This window comes from Primulina tabacum, chromosome 18, assembly GCF_025594145.1.
Source record: "Primulina tabacum isolate GXHZ01 chromosome 18, ASM2559414v2, whole genome shotgun sequence".
NCBI classification, from domain to species: domain Eukaryota; kingdom Viridiplantae; phylum Streptophyta; class Magnoliopsida; order Lamiales; family Gesneriaceae; genus Primulina; species Primulina tabacum.
This window is the reverse complement of record NC_134567.1, coordinates 32,079,585-32,092,305: the sequence shown is the minus strand read 5'-3', so window position 1 is coordinate 32,092,305 and position 12,721 is coordinate 32,079,585. Positions and strand designations below refer to the sequence as shown.

General features: G+C 31.8%; 1 protein-coding gene across 1 annotated transcript; it reads left to right on the top strand.

Annotated features, from left to right (window-relative positions):
* The first annotated feature begins 4,397 nt into the window (after positions 1-4,397).
* On the top strand, positions 4,398-5,382 carry LOC142533754 (ethylene-responsive transcription factor ERF010-like). The gene has a single exon (XM_075640635.1). It carries the CDS (start codon positions 4,593-4,595, stop codon positions 5,028-5,030), a length of 438 nt encoding a protein of 145 aa, XP_075496750.1. The 5' UTR covers positions 4,398-4,592; the 3' UTR covers positions 5,031-5,382.
* Positions 5,383-12,721: the final 7,339 nt, after the last annotated feature.

Below are 12,721 nucleotides of genomic sequence, written 5' to 3'. Positions count from 1 at the left end.
AAGGAGTTGAAGGCGCAGTTGCAGGATCTTTTGGATAAAGGTTTCATTCGGCCGAGTTCTTCGCCATGGGGAGCTCCGGTTCTTTTCGTCAAGAAGAAAGATGGGTCTTTGCGGCTGTGTATTGATTACAAAGAGCTCAACAAAGTGACTATCAAGAATAAGTATCCGTTGCCACGGATAGATGACTTGTTTGATCAACTGCAAGGAGCTACCGTGTTTTCGAAGATTGATCTGCGATCTGGCTATTATCAGTTGAAGGTTAGGGAGTCTGATATCCCTAAGACGGCGTTTCGGACCAGGTACGGTCATTATGAGTTCCTTGTGATGTCTTTTGGTCTGACTAATGCTCCTTCAGTCTTCATGGATCTTATGAACCGAGTGTTCAAGCCTTATTTGGATAGCTTTGTCATTGTTTTCATCGATGACATATTGATCTATTCCAAGACCAGAGAGCTTCATGCAGAGCACCTCAGAGTTGTTCTTCAGTTGTTGAGAGAGAAGAGGTTGTATGCTAAGATGAAGAAATGTGAATTCTAGTTGGAGCAGATTTCTTTCTTAGGCCATGTTGTTTCGAAGGATGGTATAGCTGTTGATCCAGTGAAGATAGAGGCAGTTCAGAAATGGCCTATTCCTACCACTGTATCAGAGGTACGCAGTTTTCTCGGTTTGGCGGGTTATTATCGTCGTTTTATTTCAGATTTCTCCAAGATTGCCCTGCCGTTAACCAATCTGACGAGGAAGACTTTGAAGTTTGAGTGGTCCAATGATTGCCAAAGTGGATTTCAAGAGTTGAAAGATAGATTGACGACAGCTCCGGTACTTGCATTGCCCAGTGGTTCAGAGGACAACCTTCGGCCGCTGCTTTTTTTTCTTTTTTTGAAGGGACTGCTACTCGGGAAAATATCACGATCACGAAGTTTATGTATCGAGAAATTGGTGCGGATGATATATATATATATATATATATATATATATATACACACACACATATAGCAGAATGTGATGTATGTTTCGTTTCATTTTCATTCGGAAAATATGATTTACAACAATCAATAGCCAAATGGTTTTAACTCCTTGACTAGATACGAATTGCTTTCTGATAAATACTTAAATGTTTTTATTTTCTTATGTAACTTTTAGCACATTCAAATAACAAAAAAATGTATCGTTTCGATTGATGTGCCTATCTACTTACTTATTTGTTTCTTCTTTTTTGTTGTTGTTGTTGGGATCTCTAATAAATAAATAAATAAATGTTTTTTATGCTCGATCGTATATGGAAAGAGGAAACGAATTTAAGTACCCCATTAGCATAAAATAATAATATACATATTTATTTAAAAATAACCATATAAACATGAAGACGAATATTTTTGTTGTGGCTGGAAAAATTTAAGACGACTAATTTTGAATAAATTAATATAAATTTTCTTAACGTCACTTACTTATTATTATTATTTTAGAAAAAGAGAGAGAGATTATTATTCGTATGCTCCACTACGCTGCTAGCCAGCTACTTAAGTTATGTTTTGTGGCACTTTAGTAGACTTGTAAATAAAAATTAGAGCACTGCACTAACTTGTACAGATTGGTGCATGGGTAAATAAATTATCATTTGTCTGTCGTCTTGGAAATGCAAATTAAAAGACTCCCGAATTAGCAAAGTCGGCAAGTCCTTCGACCCCAAAAACAGCAATCATTCGATCTGGCCACTTCTTGTTTTTCTTACCCTCAAGAGAAATTTGTAGCACAGAACTTAAAACTTCACGAAATTCTTTAATTAGCAAACAATGAATGTTTTTCTTTTTTACTACAATACAAAATTCCATATATATGTGAGATAGAAGTTTCGAATCCATTTTCAGCTGGCTCTGTGCCACTTTATATATATATATATATATATATATATATATATATATATATATACTTCTTTTTTATATTCATATTTTTTAGAAACAATATGATATAAATTATACACTTCAAACGATATATATATAATGAAATTATGAAAATGTATATTATTTTTTAGACGGCATGCATACAACTTTGAAAAAGAAATTCATTTGCCAGTGGTGATAACGATTATGAGCCGCATATGTTTATGGGCATGTTTTCAATTATCATTTGGTTTGTCCGATTTTTGGACTTTTCGGCGTGAATGGACAACTTGCCCAATCAAAAAGCTAATTAAAGAAGCATTTAATTATGTCGAAACTTGGCGATAATGTTACACGTGAAGTAGAAAACTTGTGAGGATAAAAAAAAATGTTTCAAATTTAAACTGATAGCCTCCAGCGGGGAGATTTTTTTTATTTTTTATTTTAATTATGATAAATTTATTTTATTTTAAGATTTCTCATTTGTTCTTATGGAGTGTCTATTATAAAATCCAATGATTGTTTATTTAAAGAATAAAAAAATCAAACAATTGTCATCGAAATAATTAATTACACAAATCAAATATTTTAAATCATATCACGTCTCCACCGTTAAATTTCGATAATTATAATATAACCAATATAATAATTGATCCAAACATCCATGATCCACCTTTATCACTGCCACTTACTGCCAACTTCAATCTTTACTAATGATGTATGATGCCAAAACACCATAATTGATGATAAAGAAGATTCATAAACGAAAAAAGATACCACTGGATCGAAATACAAGGAATTATATAATTCTTTTAATTAATGACGAATGCTGTTAATTTAAAATATGTGGCCTTAATTGGATAATCTTTAATTAAGTGCGTGTAATGTGAGTATTTGAAGTGTTTTAGCGACGTGTACGGCGTTAAATTAAATGCGCTTTACCGAAGTATCTATCATACAATAAAATAAAAAATAAATTATGCTGAGATAATGTATTTGTGCAATAAAATAAATATCCAAGATCTCTCGTCTGGTAAGTCCAAAGATTTTAGCCCCGATACAAAATGAATTCGCGCAGCCTATATTTTAGGGAAATTAATTAATTTTTTACTCAAATTTAAATTTTACCTTTAAAATAAAAAATAGTTATATATATGAATAAAACTCAAACTTCAAATACAAGTTATAAATATTAATTATCACGTCTATTCTAACGTTCCTCCGTGTATAATAGTAATATAATATTGAATAACAGAATCGATTAATAAAAAAATATTTGTAAGATTGTGAAAAAGTCTTATTATGGAATAAAACTTATTACCGAAAAATTAAATAGTTATATCTCATCCACCTCCATGTGTTGAGCATCAGTTTTTTAAATAAGAGGAGACCAATTAGTCCAATTGATGGTGGGATTCGTTTTAATTTTCAAATGTGTTTGAGTGAGATGCATGGTGAACTAAATATTTTAAAAATATTAATTAATTATTATTATAATTAAAAAAAAAAGGTTGCGTGCGTGAAGTGGAATCGTTTTCTTTATATATCTCTCCACGTATATGAATCCTTCAATTTCTCGATGACTTTCAAAAGCCTATTTCTCAATTGGAAAATTCATTGAATCATTTGACTTTCAGAAACCTGAAATATATTATATTATTTGTTAGAAAATCGATCAAGAGTCCGACTGGCACGCCGCCTTGGCTAAAATCGATTTTTATTTCAACAAAATGTAACAAAACGTACAAATTTTGGTTTCGAAACCCTTTTAAATAATTAGTAAAGTTTCAGTTTTTTTACTATGGAATATTTAGATTATTTGTAGAATAAAAGAGTCTCACGTACGTCCAAGGGAGAGGTAGATTTTAAAATAATTTTAGAAAGCGATTAAGAAAGTATACTTTGAGACACAACAATTTACATAACAGATCATCAAAATGACAAGTAAGAGGTAGAATGAGTTTGATTGGGAAATAGAAAGTATATGTCGGCCAAAACTGTAGAAATAATAATCCATCAGCCGTCTTGGCGGCCATGAGCTGACACCATAACGCCGGCTTTATGTGTGCGGCCAATCCTCCATTTCTCCACTATCAGACAACTGCAGTAAACGTTTTACTCAGCTCGAAAAATTACACATAATCATTATAAAATATACTATATATATATATATTATTTTATTTATATATATATATTATTTTATTCGCACTTCAGTTCAATGGCCTCATCTGTTTTATTAATTTTTTTAATCTATTAACGTGAATTTAATGTACTGATCATCTATATGAGCACACACACCGACACACGTGACCACAGCTAAACCAGAGAGGAAGTGAGGTAGCTTTGGAATCATTTTTAATTTTGTTATTGACATGTATATTTTAATCATAAATATATCAGGATGTTGATTATGTGATAATTATATTATTGTAATTGTTAATGAATTTATAAAAATATTTTAGTAATGATTATTCTTATGACTAGTATGATATGAAGCCCATCCGCTCCTCTCTCATATAAATATTCATCTCAAAGTAAGAGTTTTCTTGCACGAGTTGTCCCTAGCATCCTACATGCTATACAATTCCTCTCATTCCTTTCTCCTATTCCGCCGAATCTCAAACTAATATTTTCTAAGATAAGAAATACAAATCCAGAAGTACAGAAGGGAAATTTTTGTGAGAGAATTTTAGACAGATATTATTTTCTTGAAGAATGGAAGGAGCTCTTTGTATTAAATCTTCAACTTCTTCGTCAACCACAGAGAACAAGAGAAGGCAGAGGCAACAAGACAAACCCTATAAAGGCATAAGGATGAGGAAGTGGGGGAAATGGGTGGCGGAGATAAGGGAGCCCAACAAAAGGTCAAGAATCTGGCTCGGTTCTTACAGCTCCCCCGAGGCTGCGGCGCGTGCCTACGATACGGCGGTGTTCTACCTCCGTGGCCCTTCCGCGAGGCTCAACTTTCCCGAGTGCATAGCCAATGATACCGAAGTGACGCAAGATTTGTCCGCCGCCGCCATCAGAAAAAAAGCTGCCGAAGTTGGCGCTAGGGTTGACGCACTACAGTCAGCCGGTCATGCAAGAACTGACCCAAGTCGGGTTTCTGAGAAGCCCGATTTGAACGAGTATCCTAGTCTTGAGGATTCTTGAGGGTAGTTAAATTATTTAAATGAGCTTTAATTACGTACTCTATTAGAAGGTATTAAATTTTTACTTTTGTTTTCCTTTTTTGTAATCTGCAACGGCGACTGAGTCAACTGTAAGTGTACATCTGGTGGAGGATGGAGCTTAAAGTTGATTAGGGTTATGATGGGTTTAATAGTTAATGATATGATTTGGTAATTTCTTAATGAGGCTTAAAATTAAGACTGTAGGTGTAAATTACATGCTTTAGATTTAGCTTGAGGTGTACCAAGAATTTGGATGACCATGGATTTATGTTCTGTAGCTCTGTAAAGTAAAATATTATTTTATGAATGTGAAGAAGGCATAATTCTTCGTATATCTTGAATAAGAACTCGAGGGGTTATTTGCAAATAATGCTGTTTGTTTATTGTATCTATTTTATTTTCGCATTATCTTTGTGTTGGCTTATTTTGAACGCTTCCTTCACTGTTACATTGAATCATTCTTCCGGAACTTCTTTGTATATATATATTGTTTTAATCAGCCATTTTATAAGTAATTTTTCTTTAAAAAGTTGCAAGTTAGTGTTATTTTCTTTGAAATCACTAGTTAATTAAAGTCTTAACCGGTTCGTGAAATTAAAACCTGCATCACAACCCGGACGAACCCAAAATCTTAATAATTTAAAATACCATGGTTTCAATAAGAGATGGAGGACAACTTTAATAGGAGAAGAAGATAAGGTTCAAGAGATCAAGATGGGTATCCAAAACCCTGGCATTTTAGTGACGTTTTTGTGTGGACACCACCCCATCTTCAATAAATAATAATAATACAAAAATTGTCATTCAAAAAACAGTGAGATTGTGGTCCTCATTCCCTGCCCAAGACGGTGGAAGCTTTAAATTTTAAAATTATATATATACAATTATTTGTCATAATCTAGTAAATTTTTTTTTCATGTTACCGTCAAGATATGGGTGCCTGAAAGCTCCAAATAAAACTGCAGAATTTCATGCTGTTTTCTAATGGTTCCGTTATTTGCTGGCATGCGGACAAAGAGAGTATCGTGGGAAATTGACACTACAATAATGCTAGCTAGAGGATTACGACAATGCCACAACAGATCAGATCTTTCATGTTTTCTTTTTCAGTTATGGGTTCATGTGAATTCCTCGGATATATTTATACCTACATATATTATTATAACGAGTATCAGGGCAAATGAATATATAGGAGTACGTACGGGGACAAATATATAAATTTTACATGTAAGTTTGCAAACAATTTTATTTGTCTTAATTCCTCTTCAAATTCAGTAGATCGTAGGCCAAATTCAATCCGGCCTACCCAGAGTCGGATCCTATGGTGACATAATGACCCTGATGGCTGGCTGCCGGTAGAATTTATCCGGGACGGACTGCGAATCACAATTAAGGAAATTACGAAATGTGTTTTTTGAGAGTTTGGTTCTTTGTGCTTCATTTATGGTACATAAGTGCGTGTGGCTGCCTAATTAACTTCACAAATCCAATCACGTTCATGACTTTTGCTACTTTCTCCACGATATTAATTTCTCACTATTAATGTTTTTCGATCGGGTGAATAGATATTGACATATTGTTTGTTTGGTATTAAGAAATTAGTTAGATTTGATCTTTTGTGTACGAACAGAAAAATCAAAAGATGAAGATATACACACCATACCATCCTCAAGAAATTAAAGTTTGCGAGGGCGAGGCAATAATACAAGGTTAAAACGCAGTCGTGATTCGTGTCCACATATTCGATGAATTTGGCACAGAGTACATGCATTCTCTTTCTAAACACTTGAAAACTAGTCAAAGGATCCTTCGACCAGTTCCATTTTATTTTACAATTGTTGAATAACAAACTAGCGAAAAGTGAATTAGATTCAGCAAGAAATTAATATAGATGTGTGTATATTATGGTGAAGGATCTATAATTGCGGCCTGTCAAATACCTCGACTGCGCTTGCTTTCTCATTAGAATCGTGATAGACTGACTACCGGCTATCTAAGCCTTCCTAGATTTTGCTCAAGAATTTCGCACGAATATGAGATTAATTAATTACACAAATTTAATACACCGCCTCTATTTTTAAATTTAACTGCAGCCATTAGTATGATCCTCCCCTCTATTTAACTAGGTTTTAATTAAATATTGCACTTTTTTTTTTTAATTTGACCAATTTTCGGGAGCCAATGGTGTGTGTATATATATATATATATATATATATATATATATATGAGTAGGTTTCTTGTAAGACGGTCTCATGAATCTTTATCTGTGAGACGAGTCAAACCTACCGATATTCACAATAAAAAGTAATACTCTTAGCATAAAAAAGTAATATTTTTTCATGGATGACCAAAATAAGAGATCCGACTTACAAAATACGACCCGTGAGACCGCCTGACACAAGTTTTTGTCTATATATATTGGAGAAACAAGCCAATAAAACCTCGTTCTTTGATTGATTTATAACCTCAATGAAATATGAGTACCATCTGTTTGATTTTTTTTATTTTATTTCAACAATAGCAATTGGTATTTTCGTTTAAAATCTTATGTATTCTCCAGCATCGAGACTTTAATTATTGAAAACTATGGTTTTTGTTACAATATATATATATATATATATATATATATATATATATATATTGTAAGGTGTATAAGAGCTGGGTTTGGGTGAACTTCCTCTAGCTAATAAAGTTCAGATTCAATATTCTCATACTGAAAGTGTTGAGTCCTATTGGGGGTCAATATCCGTGAAGAAGCCCAGCTCAATTGTATGCTTATCAACCAACTTGGCTGTCCTAAGAATGCGAGCTCTGGGCCTTCTGAAAAAGAGTTGAATGTCCGATATGCATTTTGCTCAAATTCAATATTAAATTTGTCTACAATGAGAGCAACTAAAATCATATTACAAGATAAAAGCTAAAATTAGAAAGCAAAGTTCTTTTCGTTCAAAAAAAAAATTGATGAATAGAATTCATTTACTTGAGTTATATTATTATACTCCGCGCTCACCTTCTAGTGCAATCGTCATTCATTTAAATGAGTTAAATTTGATGCTAAACCGGGAATATCTCATTGCAATCTAGCTATCTCAAATCAACATTGATATAGTATGATATGTCGCAAAATCTTCCATCCATAATGGTGAAAAATCAAGTATTGCTTGAAAATTCTAGTGTTTTTACTCTTGTATCAATCGATGGACTTGATACTTTTGAAAGACCACTAGCTTTATGTTAGTGGGAATCAAAGAAAGGCCAAAATAAATATAGTACATTTGAACTTTAATTTGTTAAGAGTGCGATTAGAAAAGAAAAGACAGAATGTATAAAAAAAATAATTGGAAAAAGCTTGCAGAATGTAGTTGGTATTTCAGTGCAATCAATTTATTCAACAAAATTAACTTTTCCTGTTTTTAAATTTTTTTTTTTGGACTGTCATCCATTTTCATTCCCTGTAAGAAAAACCCCTTTTTATTGCAACATTTGCACCCACTTTCCCTTGCAGGATATGACAAATTTCTTACCATGCGATCATGCTATCACTCCACACATTCTCTTACCGTTTTCCAAACTTTTTCGAATAGCTTATACACGATGGATATTTGCTACATATTTTTTCAAAAAAAAAAAAAAGCCTTACGTGGGATTGTCTCATACATCAATTTTATAAGACGAATATTCTATTTGAGTGACCCATGAAAAAATATTATTTTAATTTTATTCCAAAAGTATTACTTATTTTTATAAATATGAGGATGAATGACTTGTCTCATGAAGAAAGATTCGTGAAACAGTCTCACAAGAGACCAACTCATTTTTTAATATATGTTTTTAGATTAATCAATGCATGTTTTTGGTGAAAATTGTTATTTTTTCTACATAAAGGACATATAAAATAGCGATACGATCCAAAATATAATATTAACTATAATTTGGATAAAGAAAATACTAGAGAGAGAAATGAAAAAAGAAAGTGATTTCCACTGTATGTCATAAAGTGATGATCTATCTAATTGTACAAATTTAAAAAAGAAGAAGATGCTAATCTAAATCTAATTGGGGAATAAATTTCCAATCAAGACAATGATGGCTACAAGATATTAATTGACTTTTTTGGCATATATAATTGATATGGATACCTATCCGATTCCATCAACTCTCAAGGTTAAAAGGGTTTCCCCAACAAATCGAAATTTAAATGTTACATCGATTAATTGTAGACATTTCTTTTGTTAAATTTTTTTGGTTCTAATTATGCCTAGCTAAGAAAAGAAGAGGAAAAAAAACCCATCATCATGTCATGTTTGTCTCATGATAATTTGATGAATTGCTTTAATTATTACAAGTTAGAATTCTCCATATCCCAATTATTATGTACACTTTATTGAAAATTCAAAGAACAAGGCATCATGTCATGTATGAGTGCACATTTGCTGCTTTTGTGTGTGTGTTTGTCTATCTATCTATATATATATATATATTGCATGTTATTTGGATGCACGCCGTACAAATCAACCGTGCGTGTGCGCGAGTATATACACTACTCTCAGAATAATTGTAGACTCCCAATTGATTGCCAACGAAAAGATATCGCACATATTTATTTTATAAATTAAAGTGTTTTAATATAACAATAATATTCAGACCATGCATTGCAACAAAAACCCTAGATGGGTTATATATAAAGAATCATAGACAAACAAGTTAATTCAATTATATTTCGAAAGTTGGGTACAAATTAAAGAAAGGGTGATTCACTCAGGATTTGGATCTTCTGCTGTGGATGAACCTGTGTTGTGCACTTTTTATACGAGATGATCAGCTGATCATCTCGTTATGTCTTACAATTTTTCAAATTTGTCTGACAATATGTGAGGTGCATCAGATGATCAATTGATCATCTCGTGTAAAAAATGTACAACATCATATGCTTTATTTTCAGTCATAGCAGATGATCCAAATCTATTCACTCAACATAACCACCAACCCCATTTCAACGTTGGCAATGGAAAATGTATATGACTTATGTTGTATTTAGCTATACGACTGAAAAGATGTACATACTCATGCCACAAAATGATTGTTCGATCGAGTTTCGAACATGAGGTCTCGTATAATTTTTTTCAAACAGATTATAATATATATTTTAATTTTAATAATTTATTACACAATGATCAAATATAAAATAAGGTTGGAGTTAAATGAATAGAGAGAGTTGGGTCCAAATAGACACGTGCAAATGATGGACTCCCAGCGTATGCTCCATACCAATATTGCATCCAACTTCCACACTACTTTTTCTTTGACCGAAATCAATGTTTCTGTGTTAAAAGTAAAAATGAATTTTGTGTAAAGGAGACAATTTATGATGATAGTATAATATAATTAAACATAAATTGTGCATGGGAAAGTGTTAATTGTGGGTGTGTTAATTGTCCCACATCGGTTGGATAAATAACCTTGGAGTTGTATATATGGGCTTGGATAATCCTCCCCCCCTAGAGCTAGCTTTTGGGGTTGAGTTATGTCCAAATTTCAATCTTAACTAGAAAGTTTACAAACGATTTTAGGAGTGTACCCGCCAAATTATTTGTTTTTTGCCCTCAGTTAAATCAAAATGCCGAAAATTTACCTTTTATTTCAAATATAAAATATTTATTTCCTATTGATATATCAGAATGATCAAAATCAAAATTATGTTCAAATAACTTGATTCCGATTTTACTTTTGTCGAAACTGAAATTTTAGAATCTTAATATGCTTTTTGAAAATTTAATATACAGTAAAAAAAATTCAAGTTGGCTGATGTTTGTCTGGGAAAAAAACACTGCGGACAACGAATTTTGTTTCAATGTGTCAGTCAATAAAATAGGTGGTAAATGAAACCTATGTATATATTAAAAGTCAGATACAGATTTGTGAAGGATCGAGGAATATTTTCGCGATTGATGGGATATTTCAATCAGCCTAATAATTTCCCAACATTTGTGCCGATATTCCTCTGTATAACTCTTCAATTTTCCACGACAATTTAAAAATCTCTATACTCTTGTACGACCTTATTCAGCAAAATGCGTGTAAACATTTTCAATCAAAACTTGCCTTTGCTCATGGAATTAAGACCATTGTTTTTAGCATATATATATAACAGTCTTTCACTCACGCAAAATTTATTAAATAAAAGAGATATTTAATTAACTAAAACTCATGTTTTTTTAATCTATTAAGTATGAACTCGTTCATTAATAATTTACGAACACATTTAAAGATAATATTTAATTATCAGAGGATCATTGATCTATTTTTATTTGAGCTTAAAGTATTTTAAGCTCCACATTACTATATTTTTTAAGTTGATTTTTTTTAACATTATAGTTTGAGGTCCAAAATATTGTTTATTAAATGATTTTCAACACTACTCTAAATATTTTTTTTTTAGCTTCGAAACTACAGATTTTGAGTCCCAAACAAAGATTTATATATGAAGAGCTCTTTGTTTAAAAAAAAAAAAGGAAATGGGAATTAAATTTTAACTCAAAAAAGCAGGTTATGTACCGCTGGCTAGCTACATTTGAAGCCAAACTGTTCAACGACAACTTGCGTAAATATTGGAAATGGGAATTACATTTTAACTTAGCAGGACTCCTGACAGTTGCAAACACAAACACGGGGGGACACACCCCTAATTTGTCAACATGTTAGAACCTTCTCTCAAAATATATATATTTATATATCTTGGACATGTACTACCATATAGCTAGAGAAGGGATCGAGATGGATTGGAGTCTTTATGTATCATGTATATATATGATACTATTTATTATTCAAGCTCATATATAAAATATTTGGACATTGATTTGGTTTCTTCGCTTCAAATTTTACTGGGTTTGGTTCGGTTCTAATAGTATCACTTTGTAAACTAATGAGATCAATTTTATGGGTCGTATTTGTTCACTTCTTTCGGAAAAAAATAATAATTAACTGGAATTGTTGTAAACAGTAATTTAATTAATGGTACTATAACGTGAAAGTATTAACATATATGAGGGTTAAAGCGGAATTATGAGCAATTTCGTGAATATATGACTTTATTTTTGTCTTTGTTTCAAATCTTCGAAGGAGAGATTTGCAAGATAATTGATGCTTTACAGTCATGCACTTTGGCATATATAATTTGAAATAAGATATGTGCGCCATATTCAAACAAGAATGTTGATCACAGATCATTCAAGCATTTGTTTTGTCACACAAAAACAAGATAAAAAAGTGGGTTTTGGTGGTAGTGTACTATTTGGGAATTTGGAGCAAACAGTTCCCAATAATAAAGGGAGACAGAAAATATATAAAGAAACAAATTTATATATTGCATATACATGACTTTAAGGATAGATTTGGTTGTTTGTGAATCTTATAATATTGTACATCTTTTGCAATTTTTCAACACTAAAAGACGGCATTCATTTCTCTGTTTTCACTCCAGACACAAAACTCACATCCATCCCAGATATTTATAAATTCCCTAATGTAATTTTTTTTATTTTATTTTTTTGCTTCTGTTAAAATCCCCATATGTATTTGATTGAATAAGAATTTAAAGCAATGAAATCTAAATATAAAATAATTGAACATGAAATATTAATTATTTCCATAGAACAAGTAAAAATACGAGTA

Excerpts from the sequence above, each read along its gene's own strand:
- LOC142533754 (XM_075640635.1), top strand. The coding sequence starts at position 4,593 with ATGGAAGGAGCTCTTTGTATTAAATCTTCAACTTCTTCGTCAACCACA.